The 20698-nt window shown below is 35.0% G+C and overlaps 2 protein-coding genes and 1 long non-coding RNA gene across 3 annotated transcripts; 2 read left to right on the forward strand and 1 right to left on the reverse strand.

Moving 5' to 3' along the window:
• Window positions 4079-5747, forward strand: LOC110263497. Its single transcript, XR_002349264.1, has 3 exons — window positions 4079-4226; window positions 4352-4511; window positions 5409-5747. It is a non-coding gene; the product is annotated as an uncharacterized LOC110263497 (long non-coding RNA).
• LOC110263494 (ethylene-responsive transcription factor ERF086-like) lies at window positions 10864-12407 on the forward strand. Its single transcript, XM_021104832.1, has one exon. The coding sequence runs from the start codon at window positions 11180-11182 to the stop codon at window positions 12266-12268; it is 1089 nt and encodes a 362-aa protein (XP_020960491.1). The 5' UTR covers window positions 10864-11179; the 3' UTR covers window positions 12269-12407.
• Window positions 13957-18979, reverse strand: LOC107638395 (zinc finger CCCH domain-containing protein 34). Its single transcript, XM_016341650.2, is given in 7 exon segments — window positions 13957-15009; window positions 16969-17292; window positions 17370-17667; window positions 17669-17787; window positions 18022-18084; window positions 18388-18533; window positions 18679-18979. Coding segments are annotated over 7 exon segments (1443 nt in total). The 5' UTR covers window positions 18767-18979; the 3' UTR covers window positions 13957-14604.

Below are 20698 nucleotides of genomic sequence, written 5' to 3' on the forward strand. Positions count from 1 at the left end.
TAAAAATTATTATAAACTAAAGAATTAAATTTCATTCTATTAATACGATAAAGTCATTCTAAATCATAGAATTGAATCTTAAATAAAAATGAATTCTATTTTTAAAAGAAAAAAAATTTCTCACATTTAAATAGTCGCTACAAGAAAAACATTGAGTACTGTCGGATTTAGCGTCGCATATTATCGTCAGCTTTACCGACGGATTTATGGATAGTTTTGATATGAAATTCGTTTGGTCAAATTGTTACAGGTGGATTTCCGTTTTCGACAATAAATTCGCCAGTAATACTTGGAGAGAAAATAGACACGAAATTTAGCGTGAAATTTACCGTAAAAAAATTCATTTTAGTGAAACGTTGCATTTGGTGACCCGCAATGAGTTACTGTCGGATTTATCCGCCGATAAATCTAATGATAACGAATCCTAAAATTCAAAGCGCGAACCCTCTCCCCTTTCATTTCAAAATTTCCTCTCTCTCTTTCTCTCTCTCTCTCTCTCTAACTTCCCTTATCCCTTTCTCTCTCTAACGGCCTCCTTTCCCCGCCGCCTGCCTCTCCTGTCGCCACCTCCTCTCCCTCTCATTGAAACCAACTCGTTCCTCCTCTCCCCTCCGTTAGCCGCGACTCCCTCTTTCTCTCTATTCGTCTGCCGCCATCGCCATCCAGTACTGTCACCGTTGCTGTCCAGCACCGACGCGATTCTCACTTTCTCTCTGTTCTTCTTCTTCTGTTCGCCTCTCAAGTTTCATGGTTTCTCTTTTTCCTTATTTAAGTTAATTTAGGATTTAGTTATATTTAATTTAGGATTTAGGATTTGATTATTATATGCTAATTTAGAGTTTAGGATTACTTTAGGATTTAGTTATCATATGCTAATTTAAGATTTAGGATGAAGTTAATTTAGAATTTAGGAATTAGTTATATGTTAATATAAGATTTAAAATTTGATTATTATATGCTAATTTAGAGTTTAGGGTTAAAGTTAATTTAAGATTTAGGATTTGGTTATCATCTGCTAATTTAAAATTTAGGATGAAGTTAATTTAGAAATTAGGAATTAGTTATATGTTAATTTAAATTTAGAAAAAAGTGCAAGATGCTTGAATTTTGAAGTAAAGAATGTACCAAAAAATATTACAAACCTTAAGTTGATATAATATAGTTAGTTATATATGCAGTGTTTAATAGTAATAATAGTTAACTCTAAAGCTTGTAAAATTTGTAAGTTGAGTCTCTTTTTTGTTTCTTATTCAATCTCAATAACTAATTAACCTTGCTAACTAGATAGTTTTGTTTTTCTTGAGGTAGGTTTATGTAAACATGTTTTTATGTGTATAATGTAATGATGTCTACTATTTATTCTTGAAATATAGGCTTATTTTTTAAAGGTTAACTAGTTTGGAAATATTTATATATTAACCTAATTTTTTAGTTAGATTTTTATTATTTAAAATTTTTCAATTAAACTCTTTAATTGAATTGAATAAATTGTTGTGTTTGACATTGTAATATTATATGTACAACATTATATATAGTATGAATTCAAGAATGAAAACAAGTTAATATATTTTGCTAGAAATATTGTGAATTTAATTGTATTTTTACTGATGCTGTGGATTGAGATTAGTTGAATTTGTGGGAACTGTAAAGATTAGGAGAGGTTATGTCAATTTTTTTTTTTTGAAATAATCTAAATGTTGAATAATTTGTGTAGTATATATGCTGATTAGTGTTAATAATATATTTCTTTGTAGACATGACGACAAGTAGTAAAGGTAGATGAGTGGGTCTCGTGGTTGTGGTAGGGGGTTTTCACCAAATCTCCAGGACCGCTCAGTCATTGCCCTCTACTTCGACTACCCCGTTGACCCCTATGACGTCATAGGTGGGTCCAGCGGACTAGCAATTCATCATGGTCCCAAATTCGAACTACGCGCCTTCTTCTGCTACCCCCTACAGATCCAGAAGCGACAAAGCCCACGGTGGGTGATTCCTCTAGTACGTCACAGCAAGATGTCCCTCCACCACCGTCCGTCATCCGGCTGAGGATTTGACCTGATGACATGCAGGCATGAGTACATACTATTTTAATGTCTTTTATCTGCAATCTATTTTGAATTTATTAAGGTTTATGTGTTTCTATGTATTTGTTAATCTTAAGTTTTTTCATTGATAGGTTTACACAAAATAACAGTGCATGTACACAGGAGATCTCCGAAGTGATTAAGTCAATGTACGACCACCCATGGCCGAGCTACACAAAGATCCCTGCTGAGACCAGAGAAAGATGGTTTCAGTGGGCGGTAAGAACCCAATATTGTTGAATTAACTGTATTTAAACTGTAATTATTTCGAATAACTAATGTTGTTGAATCACTTTGTGCAGTTGAAATTCATATGGGATACGAAATATAATCTCATAATCTAGAAGATCTACAATCACTGGGCAGCTAATCGACTTCAGCAGATGATGAGCGACGTTCGTCAGGGCGCGACCACCTAACGACCTAGATCCGTCCATCTATCAAGAAGGAACTGGAGACCCATTTTAAAAATAATGAGGGGTTCAAGCGTCGCAGTCTGACAAACATCTAACAAGGCTTCATCGAGGTCGTCGAAGTATACGGGTGGGTTGGCGACCTTCATGAAAACGAAGAGCAGACTGGTAAATAGTCTGGTAATGTTTGTTAAAAGTTACTTGAATTAGTTATTTGTTGATTTATTTTAGTGGTTAATTTGAATTGTGTAGTCTAAGTCGTTGGATCGTGAGATGATATTGGCGGAGACCTTCAAGTATACACATACTTTGAAGGCCAACAAGGAGAGATTTGATGACGAGTGGTATACGACCCATTATGTGAGTTTCAATTAATTATAAGTTTCAAATTTATTTAGTTTAAAGTCAATTAACTGTTATCCTAACCACAACCTATGTGACACAGGATGATTATATGCAGATATTGGAGGCCGTGACTCAACAATCTCAGTTGTCTAATGGGAACAACGAAGTCGGAAACAAGACCTCAGTGGTAGATCTTGATAGGGTTTGGCGCGAGACTGCCTCTGAACCCCATAAGAATCGCCGATTTGGGTTAAGAACGTTCTTCACCAGTGGCCTTCGCTCTTCTGCATTGTGGCTTCCTCTGCCTCTGTCACCAGCCATGTCGATCTCCAAAAAGTTGTTGACTTGAGGGAGGAGGTGCAGAAACTGATACAGGAGCTTCATCAACAAGTGGAGCAGTCTGAGCAGAGGTACAACGACCTTCTTGTACGCGTGAGAGGAGTCGTTGCCGTCAGCTCGAACTTGATGAAGAAACTGGAGCAGCTAGATCGTTTGCGAAAGCAGATGGAGGTGTATAACAAGCAGATGCGCGCTGGAGGCAGCGGCAACGCTGCTGGTGGGGCACCAACATCAGCACCTACTCCGCCGCCTCAGCAGAAGAAAGACGACGACGACGACTATCGAGATCTGTAGGGTTTATGAATTTTTTTTTAATGTCTACTTCATTGTTTGATATTTTTGTGATATTTTTATATTTAGACAATTTATTTTTTAATAAAATAATTTACTGATTTTTAGTAATTTTAAATTTTCGTCCTAATTTTGTTAATAAGAGTTTTTTATAATGTAACTGTGCTAAAAAAATTACCGTAAAATTTATTAACGAACAAAATTATCGTTAGTATAATCCAACAGTTATCAGCAATTCAATTTCGATAAATTTATTAAAAAATCGACAAAAAATTCATCGATAATTAACGTCAGATAAAATAATCCGTCGATAAATAATTTTTGACGTCATTTATACTGTGAACTTCAAGACGACTATAAGACTGTGTTTGTTTTGTGTATGTATTAAGACATAGACATTGAGACATAGATATTTGAGACATGGACATAAAATATTTGTGTCTATGTATACTGTTTGGATATGATAGACATGTTATTAGTATAATGTCTAATACTATGTTTGGTTTACAAAGAACAAGACACTACCTAATTGAAAATGACCGTTTTGTCCCGTTAATTTAAATTAAAAATTAAATAATTAAAAGAAAGAAAAAGGCAAAAGCTATTCAGATTCCTATTTTTCCCAAGTTGGTTCGAGGGTTCCCCCCTCTATCCCCAGAAATCTCTTTTCTCCCTAGTTGGCGTCCTCATTCTTCGCCTTTTCTTGGATCTTTTCGGTGCGGTTCCTCCTCGTCAAGGATTCTTCTTCGTCGAGGTGAATCTCTGTGGTTCTTCTTCTACTCTTTTTTTCTTTTTCTCCTTCTTCTTCTTGATTGTTGTGTGGGTGTTTGCAAATCCACTTTTGTTACAGTGTGTTTGATGATTTGTTTCTGGGTTTAGGATATCGGGTTCAAGTATGGACTCAATGTGGACCCTTTGAAACTCCAAATTCTCCCGGATTCAGCTGATCTTCTAATGGTTGGGAAGCCCCTATATAGACTTGTCTCTGATTTAATCCACATTTGTGACTAGCATCAGGTTTTCCACACAATCCTTGGAGGTAAGAACCCAATGTCAAATTGAATTCACATTCCATTTTATTTTTCTATCTGATTTTAGTCACACTTACTCCAAGTTGGGCAATTTGTTTGTTAGGAACTTCAGTAGTTTGTTTTTAATTTCACGGTATTAGTGAAAACAAAGAGAAAATAAAGTTGATTGCTTTCATGTGGTTGTTGTTATTATCATAAGAATTGATTGAAACCACCTCATTGGATGTGATTTTTTGTGGGCTAATTTTGAAAAATGCTACTGCATAAAGGAAAAAAAAGAATTCTCCAAAAGCATTAGGATTAAGAAACTTATTTGATATTATCTCTTAAATTGAATCTGAATTTTTTTGCTATTTTTATTAACGTCTTTTTATTATCTCTTAATACTGCCAGATATTGCAATGCAATTAGTCATAATAATATTTAAAAAGGTGTTATGGTTAAAACCTCAAAAATCTTGTTTGTGTCTCTGCATGATTCATTCCATTTTTTTAATAGGACTAGTGTATCTAAACCTACTCTTCTTTTCACAATTATTTCCTATGTATGTTGAGATAAATAATTAATCATTTTTGGTGGAAACATGTTTTTAATTTCTAGCTTGTTAAATCAGAATTGGATGAAATGTTCATGATACTTTTTCTCTCTATTTATCATCCAAAAGTGTAAAACTGATGCTTTGATTTCTATTAGGTTTTCTGGATTTTGTGCAAGCATCTTCTATGTTGGATAAATTTAGATAGCTTTCAATTGAATCAATCAAAAGGCATTTGCACTTGTTGTTGCTTAGTGATAATCATATCTATCAAATCTTTGAATTATTCCCATCATTGTAGTTTGCTGTTTTTTAAGTTTTTACGGATGATATAACTATTTCCTAAATTCTCATTCACTTCTATATGCAGGTTTCTTGTAGGCATTGTCATGGTTAGTCATAGCAATATATCCGTCAAGCATGTTGATTTTCACAAAATCTGTATACATCTTCCATCAACCAAGAACTATTAGTCATATTCTTCAGGACTACTACTCAGCTTCCAATTCTTGATAGCCATTTCTATTTTTGTTAAAGATGTCTTGGTCTCCCAAAGAATACATCTGCAGGGATAAGAAAACTATTCTCACAGCTATTGGTTGCTTTAAGAATAGCATAAGAGTTATATTAGTATAGTTTTAGAAAATACACCATTGTTTGTTGGATCCTTCACTTGTAATGAACTTATATGAATTGAAAATTCAATGAAAAGGGGTTTCTTTGATATTTATTTTGGTTTGCTGATTTTTTAGCTAATAATATATTTTTTTTTAACTTATAAGAGTATATTTTGTGCCAAAGAAGTGTAGAATAGCAGAAAATCATCACATATTAAACAAAATTTGATGAAAGTGCTGCAGAAGTGGATAATTTTTGGGACAAAATTATACAATACAAGTAAATGAACACTAATAAATAATTGAAGTGCAGGATATTAACATACATAATGCAGAACTCAATAAAATTCAACAAAATGCACAAAAGAGTTGCAATGTAGCTAGTATACTTCACTTGTACAGCATAAGAAAAAAAGAACATAACCCTGCGATTTCTATTAAGTTTACCAAAAGACCCTAGTAAGTTTTGCAAAATATCTTAATAAGTTTAGCAATACACCCGAATAAATTAACAATTAAGATAACCCAGTACATCAACAATAGTTAAAAGTTGTCCATTATATCTCGTGCGAATGCTTCCTTTTCCTCGTCTAAGCTCCAAAAGGTTGCCTTCAATTATGGATTCTGCACAAATTTTTTTGCAATTTGCACGATCTCCATTGTAGTGAAACCAAGACTCTTCAGTGTACGGCCAAGATTCACTTGCTCATTCACACCAGACATTGCTCATTCACGACCTACCTTGAACCATTTCCATCTGGGATCTACACAATCTTCCGGTATAGGGTCTGCCTTTGCAAATAAGATAATTTGGACACGCAAAACCGAACGCAATACCTTGTGAAAATACCTACTAATAGTTTCACCAGACCTATAGAACCTAACCTGTACGCTGCAATTTTTGGTATGGTGAGCTAATATGATTAAGAAAGTAGCTACTTGCTCGCCTATGCCAACATGACCATCTTCGTCTATTCCACCTTGAACTTGTAGCAATTCACATAAAGTTGCAAATGCATTCAAACTCATTCTTAACTCCCATATGCAATTTCTATCTCCACCCTCCCCAATGATATTATCTAATGCATCTCGCCTTAGTGGCAATGTGTTCACTCTTCGACCAATCGAAGAATGACCCCGCCTTCTATTCCTAATATACATATATAGAGTGACTAAAAAAAATAGCATTAACATGTCAAATTGCATTCTCATAATTCAGTAATATTCAACACATAGCTTAATTTGTTCAGAACGATCCATCATCACTTCCTAAGAGACAATAACAAATAAATACACAAAAGAAGAATCCTAATAATTTCTACAAACACATAATACAAATCATGATAGCAAACAACTTGGTAAGCAGTTTGATAACCAATTTTATAAACACAATACAAATAAATTATCCTCTACCATTCTTCAATAGATAATAATTAAAAAGCTCACCTATTAATAATTTCATAAGCAATTTAATTAACATATTAATCAGCAATTAGAGCAACATTTTTATCACTAATTTTATCAACAATCAGCACTAACAAGCTCAGCAGATCAGTAACAAAATTTTATTTATCACAGCAGCAACAACTCTTTCTACAACTCTTTTATTTTTGAAGATTTTGCTGCATAGTTGGCCAGAAAATGTTTGAGGGTGAGAACAATTTATCAACTATAACTTATAATAAGTTTCTTTTAATTAGGCAGATGGCTTTTTTCATTCTTTTTCATCTTCAATTAGGAAAAATAACTTATGAAGCTTCAAAATGCATTTAAAACAACCACCACCGAGATTATCCATTGCCTATTGAAGATTTCGGATGAAAACAAAATAAATAATGAACAATACCCAAATACCCACGTTTACATACAATTCGAATACCCACATACCCAAATTCTGGATTAGCAATTAATCAACAATAACTAGGGGTGGCAAAGCGGGCCGGCCAAGGAAGAAACTTCACAAAAGAAAAAATACCAGAGATGGCAAAGCACACCGAGAGGGCAGATGTTGCAGTGGCGGAGGATGAAAGACTCAACGCGCAGCAGAAGCACAGCTAGGGTTTGAGGTTAACGTGGCTACCAGATGGAGAGGCAAAGATGGCAGAGTAGCAACACAAGCTCACTGCGACCGGAGCAGAGCATGCAGAAATCAGATAGGAGAGTCGGCGGGAAGCATAGACAATGTGCGGCGGTGGTACACCTTCGATAATGCAGAACAACTACATAAGAAATTTTCACTGCTTAGGGTTTGATACAAAGAGGGGACCTTTTTGGAATTTCAAAAAATTAACGAGGACAAAATTGTCTGAAAATATTGATACTGATCCGTGTCCATCGCCCTTCATCCGTGTCTCAGCATTTTACCGAGACATGAAATACATGTAACTTGTGTGTGCTTGTGTGTAACCGTGTCCTTCTTATTTCTGTGTCTCAGAATCCAAACAATAGACACGTCTCACTGTGTCTATGTCTTGGCAAGAAAAAATAAGTCACATAATTTAAGTATATATACAAAATTGTAAAATAAAATAAATAAAGTTAATAACTAAAAGAAGAATAAAAACAAAAACAAAAAAAGTGTTTGAAAATTCTATAATTATTAATTTTATAATAGTAATCACTCTTTTATTTAATAAAAAAAAGAAAAATAAAAATCTTCGGCCCGGCGAACCGCCCCGTCCCGCCCCACCAAAATCCGCCAATTTGGCGGTGCGGGTTTGGCGGATTTTTCTAATTTGGCGGGCTCCAAATCCTAGCCCGACCCGCCTTTTTAGCGGGTTTAGCGGATCGGCCCGACGGGCTCGACCCGTTTTGCCACCCCTAACAATAACCCATCTGATAAATAATCAAAATTAAAGGAAGAAACTTCACAAAAAAAAAATACCAGAGATGGCAAAGCACACCGAGAAGGCAGATGTTGCAGCGGCAGAGGATGAAAGACTCAACGCGGAGCAGAAGCACAGCTAGGGTTTGAGGTTAACACGGCTACCAGATGGAGAGGCAAAGATGGCAGAATAGCAACACAAGCTCACCGCGACCGGAACAGAGCATGCAGAAATCAGAGAGGAGAGTTGGCGGGAAACATAGACAACGTGCGGCAGTGGTACACCTTCGATGATGCAGAACAACTACACAAGAAATTTTCACTGCTTAGGGTTTGATACAAATAGGAGACCCTTTTGGAATTTCAAAAAATTAACGAGGATAAAATCGTCTGAAAATATTGATACTGATCCGTGTCCATCACTCTTCACAGACTTCATCCGTGTCTCAACATTTTACCGAGACATGAAATACATGTAACTTGTGTGTGCTTGTGTGTAACCGTGTCTTTTTTATTTTTGTGTCTCAAAATCTAAATAATAGACATATCTCACTGTGTCTATGCCTTAGCAAGATACGAACATCAAACAAACGCAGCCTAAATTCGATGGTAGGTACTCAACGCATTGCCCGCATTGAATTTTTCTAAACAAGCTCTTAGGATTTTGTCATTGTAAGTTATTGTACAAGAAAAAATTCAAATTTCGAGATAGTCAATTAGTCACTCCTGAGTTGGTTTAATAATTTTTGTAAACTAAAAAAAAAAATCAGAAATGATATGTGAAGTGTTGGCAGAAGAAATAAAAATAGAAAATTAAAAAGAGTAGTGGACCCTTCAAAAAGGAAACTTTTCAATTTTATAGTCCAAGGTGGGGTTGTTTGCATGACACGAGACACGGAAGCCTCAAATAATAATCTAAAGTTGGTTGGATGATTTTGTGTGCAGTTAGAGATAATTTTAACTGCTCCCTTTGAAAATCATGAAGAAAACAAGAGCTTCCCATGTAATTACTTTGATTATTATGCATAAAACGCGGATTCATCACATGTCTATGTATTATTATTATTATTATTAATATTAACACTAATTAATAGCTAATACATGCATGCATATAGTTAGTGGATGACATTGCTAAGAGATTATTACTATTATGTATATTATCTACCAACACAACCACCAAATTCAAAAATGGTTTTTAGTCTCTCTAGGAATATGCAGACAAAACCACGCAGTTGTTTTTAAATTTTTTTTTCTGGTTTTGACTGTGATTGATGATTCCAGAATAATAAGATTTCATTTGTGCCAATCATTCACTCATCTTGGGAACATCTCAAAAAATGTTACTATATGTTAACATTGTTTTACCAAAGTTGTATACTCATTAATTATTAGGTCAAATACCTACTATTATTATCCCTAGCTAGAGCAAAAAATAAATGTATACATAAATTATAGATACCTCTCACTTATTCTCGTTTCTAATTGTTATTTTTCAGAATGAAAATCTTCTAACGTAAAAAAATTAATAAAATAAAAAATTATTTATTTTTAAATTAAGATAATAAAATATATATTTTATGCGAATTTATTTGTTACATTAATTAAGATGAGCAATAAAAAATAAAAGAGTACTAAGAGAAATATCTATGCATAAATTAAAAATGATAGGGTTCATTTTTCTTTGTTGGTAACATAAGCATGTGTTGTTTTCTTAGTATTGGAAAGAGGAGGTCAATTCCAGGTAGTTAATTGATTAGCTTGGCCTTTACACGTGAACTGATTTGCATATAGATTTAACTTTAATTTGTCATTATCCCTATCAAATCCCAATAACCTTGCATGGCATGAGTCTGATGTAATAATTAGCTCACTAATTACACTAATGTATTTTAATTACATCTTATTATTATTAGCTTAATTTTAACCCACTAAACAAAATAAAACATTTTACATAATTATTTAATCATATCCGATTTAAATATAGACACTTATGCTATCAATGTTAAAAATAATTTTTTTTATTGATATAGCATTATATAAATAAAAAAAAAAAAACTATTTCATATTAAAAAAGTATCAAAATTTAATTCTATTATTATTATTATTTACAATTTTTGTGGTTATTAGTATTACTAAGTTGCATATAGAAGACATTTATTTTTGTGTATGTGTCATTGGAACTAGGGAGAAAGTGACTGTTGCAAAGAAATAAAAACTCAAAAGTGCAGTGTGTAGAGCACCATTTAGAGTACTTTGACAAGTGAAGGGGAATCTTTATTTTCACTGTTTGGTTCCAACTCTAAAAGTGAATTGGATGAAGAACTACCAAGATTTAATAGAAACAAGAAAAAGAAAGATTTTTTAAAAGTAGGTGAGGAAAAAGGGTAGAGATCAGATCAGAAAAAAGATGCATGATGGATAGTCATAGTCTTCCAAACATTGACATTGTTCAAACAAAAATTTCCCCTTTTTATTTTCCTTTAGTTAATATTGATGACTAATTATTAAAAAAAAAAAAAATCAGACAAAAGGGTTGTCCAAAAAAAGGTTTAAAAGAGTTATCTCCCACTCATAATCATAACAGTTTGTGTATTTCAATTCCCTTGAGTTTTGCACTATTTAACTTGACTTTGGTCCCTCACATTTTCTCATCACCTCATTCATTCAAAGTTGAAACTTAACCCCACATTTTGTGAAGCCATGTCAACCTCTAGAACCTCATCAGATACACTACACACCCCCTCCTTCATGAAGGGATATGAAGAACCAAACAACAACAATCAAAACCAGAACCAAATATGCTTGTCTACACTTCTCCAAAGAAACACATCAACATCATCATCATCATGTGGTGAAAAAAGAGGGAGAAGGAAACAAGCAGAGCCAGGTAGGTTTCTTGGTGTGAGAAGAAGACCTTGGGGAAGATATGCTGCTGAGATCAGAGACCCTACAACCAAAGAAAGACATTGGCTTGGTACCTTTGACACTGCTCAAGAAGCTGCTCTTGCTTATGACAGAGCTGCTTTGTCCATGAAAGGAAACCAAGCTAGAACTAACTTCATCTATTCTGATAACATCAACTTCCATGCTCTTCTCACACCTATGGATCTTCAAGCTCTCTTGCCACCACCACCTCCTCCTCCCCCACCATCTTCTCACACCAAACAACTTGCACCTTCCAATCAGAATAAGATTAAGAACAGTAATAGTAACAATAATAGTAATACTAATGTTGTTGCTGCTGCATATGGTTGTTCAGTTCAGGATGATGATAACTTGTTCTTTTCAACAACTGATCATCATAGTAATAACAACAACTCTGGATATCTTGAATGCATAGTTCCTGATAAATGTTTCAGGCCTACTGCTACTACTACTGCTGATTCAAGTTCCAACAGTAGTTGTTCAAATAACAACAACTACTCATCAAGAAAGAGCAATGTCAGTGAAAACTCATCATCATTCTCTTGTGATAATAACTTTCCATCAGACTACTTTTGTTATCCAACAAGTGAAGTAGTTAGTGAAGGGTTCTCATCATGGGATTGGAGCTGCAGTGAGCTTTCAGCTATATTTAACAATTCATCATCATCATCATCATCATCAAGAAGGGTATTAGAAGGAGGAGGATGCATGGATGCACTGTATCCCATCATAACTGATGAGAACAATAATAACAATACAAGCTTCTATGATGGGGTGATGATGAATAATCATCATAATCATAATAATGCTGCTTCATCTTCTTCAACAAACTGCTCAGTAGACATGGGATACCCACTCTTCTGATGATGAGGGTGCAATGTGAATGTATGTACTTGCATTGCATTGCATGTGTTTGTATGTTTCTTTTATCTCTTTTTGTTTCTTCTTATTATCTTCCTTGTAACTTGGGTCAAGCCAATTAACCAAGCCTTTGTTTTTAGTATTTTTCATTCTTGTTCTAATGCATGTAATTAATTACTACATTGCTAGAGAGTGATCTATGTTTTGGTTTTAAGGGTCCTCCATGAGCTTTCATGAGCTCTCACTTTCAAATCAAGATCAGAGGGAAAGTAGTAGTCATATTCCTGTATGTGTTATTTTTATATTATAATATTGATGGCATGATTTTATGCTTCTTTTGGGGGTAGCTGCCCAAACTTTAGGACACAATATAAAAGCAGAACCATACTATACAGATGTTGCAAGCCAATAATCCGCGATTCTAATATATTGCTTCCACTACATTCTCTTTTCTTTCACTGTTCAATACTATTTGATTGAAAGCAATATCATGTGATTCATAAATAATAATAATAATAATATATACAGAGAGGAACTTAGAAGCAGGGCATATGGAAAAACAATGTTCTCTTTTGTTAATAGAATCTATCTATGTCAATGTTTTTAATTAGAAAATTACTCACTCCTCCAATCTAGATATATATAAGTTAAAAATGTGAATGCATATGATTATTCCGCTGTTGAAAGAGCATTACATATTTACAATATACAAGCTGTATTTGGGATAGGAGTGTGGATGAGATTTTAAATTGTATTTTTATATAACCATGTCGGATGTACAATAAAATTAGTTATTAAAATTAGCTATTAGTATTAGAAGACATATTAAAATATAAAAAATATATATTAAAAATAAGTTAAATAATATATATATTTATATTTTATATACAGGAGCGGAGATGTGATAACCCCTTTTATTGTTGATGGCAATGTCGAAGATAACAAGGGATATGTCTTTGCTTAATAAGGACTATGTGTTTATGATTCTTGTTGTCTAGTTTTTTCTTTACTTGTTCTCTCCACTTTGTGTGTTGAGCTATTTTGTTTTAAGTATATATATAAATATAAATTAAAAATAAATATATTATACTTCTTTCTTTTATATAACGTCACATCAATAAAAACAAATATTTTTTATATTGATCATATAAATAATCATCTATCCAAAATAATAAATATGATTAAACAACTGGATAAATCCTTAACGAATACAGTCATCTCCCAGTCGTATTAAACGTTCTTGGTATCTTACTAATATGATCTCACCTAACACAAATGTTGATATAATGGTAGAAACACATTATAATTATTAAAAAAATGAGATATTAGGTCATTATAAGGTATAAATATCATCATTATTATCTCCTAAGTACCGAAAATAAAAGTAGCTAGAATACTCAATTAGAGCAAATTTTAAGGTTAATCTCCACATTTGAAAAAAAAAAAGTTCAAATAAGTTGTTGGTAAGCAAGCAAGTGCAATGATTACTCCTTATCCTCCTATGAAGACAGGCACTTTAATGTTTCCAAATTCCACTTTGTGTTGTACCACTGTTTTTGCTGGAGTAAAGTGTACTCTATAATACAATCATCATTTTATAACAAAAAAAAAAATCTAAAAATATTTATGGAGAAAGGGAAGATATAAATGAACAGAAAAATCACCTTCACCACATGTGAGAGGAAGAGAGATTTAAAATGTGTTAACTTAAATGTGTTTCTTGATATATGTATTGTGTAATAAATTTAAGTAGCAAGCTTGTCACAACATTGAACAACATGACTGTGTATCTAAAAACATAAAAATAAGACAGCAATGCAAAGCCTCATTGTACTCTCCTGATTACTTCTCTTCACAGCAAACCTTACACAAGTAGGGAACAGTATCTACCATGACCTTCCCAGCTTCAAAAAAGGATTCGGGTGAAGAGACATAAACAACAACACATGGTCAATAGAACTTTTCTCGAATAAAAAAAGATCGAATCATAAATAAGCACAACAAACTCCAAAAAAAATTGGAGATCAGGAGGGAGGGACATGAAGAATGGACTTGCAGAATCTTTTGAGGTTATTCGGAAGGAAGCAAGATGGCTGGCTGTATGAGTTGCTAAAATTCTCGAGGTTGGCCATGGTTTTATTTGGGATAAAAGGGATGGCCACAAAAAGATTATATGAACACAATGATAATTGATTGGTGCAATGTGTACTAGACCTGAATGTGGAACTGGGATAAACTGAAAAATAAAACCTATTTGAGGACCTCTTTGAATAAATCATGATGTCCAGTTGAAAAATTGAGATTAAAAGGAGTAATAATGAGGAATGCATTCACATTGCTTAGCTTGAGGTGTGAGATGTGGCGCTGCTTGTTGCGGCGCTGCTGGCAGTTGCTGAAGAACTGGAACTCTGAGCAGAGGGTTGGGTGCCCGATTGAGAAATTGGTCCTGCAGTTGACAAGGTCAAGCCAACTGATCCACTTGAAGTGCTCATCGATGAAGACATTCTGGATGAAACAGACTCCTTGCTCAATCCTGAAGCAAGTTCAGGCCGCAACTCTGATGAAGATGATGATGGAGCAAGAGTGCCCATTGAGGAACCCACGGGATACGGTGCAACCGGCATATCAGCCAAGGAAGAAGCAGATGGGCTATAACTGAGAGAACCCATGGGATGATCAAATTTGCATGCAGGACCAAACTTACAGATTCCACGCTGCGTATAATGAGTGCAAGGTGGTGCCCCCTGATTATCAAACCCAAACATTGGATGATTGATAGTTAAGAACTAAAGAAGGTGAGTCGAACAGATTTTGAAAAACATGCCAACTTAGCAGACAAACTCATCATTGTAAAACAAAATTAATACAGGTGCTATTCTTGAACTCGAACCACAATCTGGAGACCAAGAGTATAACAATAGCAGCCAAAAGGATTATTAAAGTCTATTCCATAGTGAAAAACAACCATGAAGTGGCAAAGAAACATCTATATCTCTTTGTAGCATGAAACATTAGAAGCATCGCTAATCCCATATTGCAAAATTGGAAAACATAAAATGTTCTCCCGAAATAAGTTTGAACAACTCAAGCTATAGTATAGGAACGCAAGCAAATCCAACCAATAAAGGTGAAACAGACAACTTTGTACAAGTATACAACACCTGCACAATATCTCACTACTTCTTGGAAAGGCATTTCATTAGAAATAAATTTCAAGCACAAATAGAAGTTATTACATCTAAATCAATTACAGAAAACAGAGATGCAATAAAGATATACATGGTGAAATAAAACATGATGCAATAAATTACACAGAAAAAATAGGACCTGAAATCCTGAACAGCAATCAAAGATATATATTAGAAATGAAATGGAGTAAAATGATGTTCAGACAAAATGAAGCGTGGGAACAAGACTAAAGAAAAGAGGAGCTTACTTACAGAACCTTCCCTTAGGCAGAGTCAGAATGAGATACTAAATATTTAACAAACATATATCTCACTACTTACACCCCCAACATGAATGTAGCACAAAATGAAAATTCCATTATCATGAAACGTACAATTATACCCAAGGTGCCACCACTAAACCAACAGTTAAATCTACCTGCTTTCAAATTTTGCTAGAAGAACCTTCAATAATCTAGAGATTTGACACATTGACCCAGAAAACTTAGAGATAACTGAAGCACAGCATAACCCAACACGAATGGCAATCATATAAAACACATGCAGCAGAAGAAGAAGCCAATTATGTTATATCCCATTATTAGTTTTTCTTCTTTTGGACTACTCCCCTATCAGCTTTTTTTTTTTTTCAATTTTTGTATATCATTTTTATCACATATTGCCAAAATTTTCAGCAGAGAACATCATCCATAACCCAATATGAGGCAACAAAGAACAAAGGCGTTGAAATGTAATGCTTACCGGGCGCAAAGGAAGACCCACAGGACTAAGGGCCACATTCCCCTTCGGTGCATTAAGGTCTGATGGATGATGATATCTACATGATGGACCAAATTTACATTCCCCTGTTTTCATGTAATACTGACATTCTGGTTGATCAGGCCTTTCAGGATATGGGTTCTCCTTCTGAGTACTACTACCTGAAGGATCAACAGAGGGGCCAGAAGGTTGATAAGGTGCAGAATACCCAGTTGCCTGAGAAGGCAGCTGGGTTATCCTGTAAAGCTGTGTTGGACCAACATTAGATGGAGTACTAGAGGGAAGTAGGGGGCTTGTTGCTTGAGCCTGCACCAAGTGATTGACATCTTTAATGATTACACATATAATGCGAGTAAGCAATCAAAACAAGATGTCAGACCCACCTGATAAGGATTCCAGCCTGGAAAGGGGACCATGGCAGGGGACACTACCACAGGCCCATAAGGGCCCTGGACTAATGAGCCAGGCAGCAACGGAGGCCTTGCAACCAGTACACTATATTGCTGTTGCGAAGGACCAGATGGAGGCTGCACGGTTGGATATAATGGAGAAGGTACCTGTACAGGTAGAGGTGAAACCGGGGGAACTGGTGATGGTGCGGGAATTTGGACACCTGCAGGTCTTCTTCTTTTTTTTTTTTTTTTCAATTTTTGTATATCATTTTTATCACATATTGCCAAAATTTTCAGCAGAGAACATCATCCATAACCCAATATGAGGCAACAAAGAACAAAGGCGTTGAAATGTAATGCTTACCGGGCGCAAAGGAAGACCCACAGGACTAAGGGCCACATTCCCCTTCGGTGCATTAAGGTCTGATGGATGATGATATCTACATGATGGACCAAATTTACATTCCCCTGTTTTCATGTAATACTGACATTCTGGTTGATCAGGCCTTTCAGGATATGGGTTCTCCTTCTGAGTACTACTACCTGAAGGATCAACAGAGGGGCCAGAAGGTTGATAAGGTGCAGAATACCCAGTTGCCTGAGAAGGCAGCTGGGTTATCCTGTAAAGCTGTGTTGGACCAACATTAGATGGAGTACTAGAGGGAAGTAGGGGGCTTGTTGCTTGAGCCTGCACCAAGTGATTGACATCTTTAATGATTACACATATAATGCGAGTAAGCAATCAAAACAAGATGTCAGACCCACCTGATAAGGATTCCAGCCTGGAAAGGGGACCATGGCAGGGGACACTACCACAGGCCCATAAGGGCCCTGGACTAATGAGCCAGGCAGCAACGGAGGCCTTGCAACCAGTACACTATATTGCTGTTGCGAAGGACCAGATGGAGGCTGCACGGTTGGATATAATGGAGAAGGTACCTGTACAGGTAGAGGTGAAACCGGGGGAACTGGTGATGGTGCGGGAATTTGGACACCTGCAGGCTGTGGATGATGGAATTTACAAGTAGCACCAAACTTGCATTGCCCAGTTTTCACGACGCACCACTCGCAACGGATATCCATAATAATTTAGTGAGACAAGTGCAGGAGTTCCTGCTGCCTGCCTAGGATGGTTGTACTTGCAAGAAGAACCGAATTTGCATGATCCTGTCCTCATAAAATACTGCAGTTTAAGCATGGGCAGATAGAATCAGCACGAAAGGAACATCAACAACTTTGAAAACAACAATCAAAACAAAATAGAAGTCAACTACACTCTACGCCTAAACATAAAAAAAACTGTTGAGTGCATTAGTTTGTAACTTTGTATAGCTCAAGAGGAATTAAATTGCCAATTGCCAAATACAATCAAATGATGTAAATGCAGCATAGAATTCAGCAGAACCAAATTCAGCACCTGGCATAGAGGCTGGCCCGCACGCTCCGGATACTCCCCTCCACTCCTGGCAGCTCCAATAACCTAAACAGCACGAAGACATATCCCCAAAATTATGAAGCATTTAATCATAAGTGTCCAGCGCAGGCACCTCAATTTCCATAATAATCGATTAAAATTAACTGATAGCAAAAAGATAAATTCAAAGACTTTAAGACAACCCCACTAAGTGGGGGAAAAAATACAATTTCTCCAACTCAACGCAGCCAAGATCAAACGAAATCCAAAGCACACATACATATAGAAGCACAAGATCAAATCAAAGGACCAAAGCAAAAGAACCCTTGAAGAAAACCCAAAAGGGGTATGAAAAAACGAGAAATTTACCGCGCCACGGTCACGTGGGTGGTTGAACCGACAACGCGAACCATAGCCGCAAAAACCTGTCTTGAGATAATAGATACAATCAGCTTCATCAGGCCTCTGAGGGTACGATTCGGTGCCACCACCCAATCCAAGCTTCCACATAGACTCTGCATTTTGGAAAATAGAATAGAAAAAAGGATTGGAAACTATAACTCATTAGAAGCTCCACATTGCGCTACGAAACCGCGCGAATCAAAGAGAGGGGAAAATCGCGGAATTGAGAATGCAGTGGGGTAAAGGTCGAAATTTTACCTTCGAGCCCCGTGTCGCCGGCGCCGACGTTCCACTCCGGCGGCGGATCAGGCTGCGGCCCTTCGCCGGGACGGCCGTACCGTTCCATTGTACGGAGCCAAAAGAAGAGTGCAGATTGCTACACCCAGAATCCGAAGACCAGAATGAGAGGTTCCGATCAGAGGAGTGAGAAAGTAGAGAGAGAAAAAGAATGGGGTTGGGATTTTATGGGGTTTCTCTCTCCCCTCTCTCACACACACACTCACTCACAGAGAGACACAAGACAGAGAGAGAGAGAGAGAGAGAGAGAGAGAGAGAGAGAGAATACAGTATTTTTATTTATAAAACATTACGTAATTAAATTAGATGTACGTATAGAAGTATTTTATTTATGTATCAAAATTAAATTTTGGTTCAATTAGAAATCATTATTAAACTCAATCTTGTTTTCTTTGTTTGAGGGAATGATTTTTCAAGGTATTTTTAATATATGCACAGACAAATTGGAAAGTTTAGTGTTATAAGAAGCTTATTATTATTTGTAAGTAGTCGAAGATGATTTGGAAGTTTTGCCAACAAGTCTAGAAATGCCCTTGAAGTGAACCTTTTTGTGGTGTGTGCACAAGTGCTTGTGAGAGTCAAATGCAACAACGTTGGATATGACTGATTTGTCCTTTTGTATTAGAGTTTATACAAAAAAAACAATGAGGGGACATTGATTAATCTATTTTGTCAATTAGGGATTAATTAATTAGTTAATTAATTAATTAAATGATCTTTGGTCATGGGCAGTGACTGTGGTGGCCCTGGTGGCTGCTGCAGATGCAAAAAAGGTGCGTGAGATGGATTCTATTGGCTCCACGTGGCTCAAAAAGGAGGATCTTCGTTAAAAGTTGTAGAAAAGTTCACACCAAATTACTAATGTATATGTTGTTTTTTTTTATTATTATTTTTGGAAGACTCATTAGGACTTCTAATATTTTTTTTTATCAAAAATAGGAGATTCGAATCCACAATCTCTAAATGAATATGAGAAGATTATGTCATTTGAAATATAGTTCGTTGGCAGTTGGCAGAAATTAAAGAAGAGTGTATTTTTTTTCTGTATTTATTTATGAGATATTTTATTTGTGATAGAAACTTGTTAGATAAAACAAAATTTCTGATAATAATAATTCAGTTTAACCTATGAAATTTTAAAAAATAATTACAATTGAGTTATCAATAGGTGAGTTCTTTTAATTTTAATTTAAAAATTAATTTTTCCAATAAAATAAAACAGTACAAATGAATTTAAGATTTTTAAATATGTTAGAGATCAAACACCAAATATTCTTAAAGTTTAAATTTAAATAACAAAGTTCTAAATCCAGAACAAGCATTTATTCGGTTTAGTTGACATCTTCGAATATCACCACAATAATAAACATAATTAAGGTTTAAAAACTAAAAAATTCGAAAAATTATTTTTACTCTTTTTTTTTATAAAATTCTGAAAGAAAAGGACCAAAAAAAAAAATCAAAACGCAAACTGCACGTACTTAATATTTTTAGTTGCTGTTTTGAATGCTTTTAGAATAAAAATAAATAACAAACAGAAGAATTAAAAAAAAAGTATTTCCCATGTTTTAAATATTGATGCTCCAACTTCAATGGTTTCAATATAGAAAATATTTAATCTTACAAGTACAATAATGAAAAGCATCCAATTACTTAAATGCCAAAGAAAGAGAAAAATTAATAAAAGAAGAGATGAGCATTCATCATGGGCTGTTTTCAACTAAACCAAACCTAATCAAGGAAGATAATCTCCTTCCCATTCTTTGGTTTGGATTTGTTTGTTATTAGTTGTGCAAAGAAAAGTCACTTTCTGCCCTTAATGATGATTAGTTACTACTTACTACCTACTACTTAGCATAAAATAACTATGCAACTTTGGCAAACTTCTTTTTTTTTTTTTTTAAATTACTTTTGAGTTTTGACCTTAAACTTAGCAAACCTTTGTACTACACAAATTACATTTTCTTTTTTCTTGACTTCC

The sequence above is a fragment of the Arachis ipaensis genome, chromosome B01, assembly GCF_000816755.2.
Source record: "Arachis ipaensis cultivar K30076 chromosome B01, Araip1.1, whole genome shotgun sequence".
NCBI lineage: Eukaryota > Viridiplantae > Streptophyta > Magnoliopsida > Fabales > Fabaceae > Arachis > Arachis ipaensis.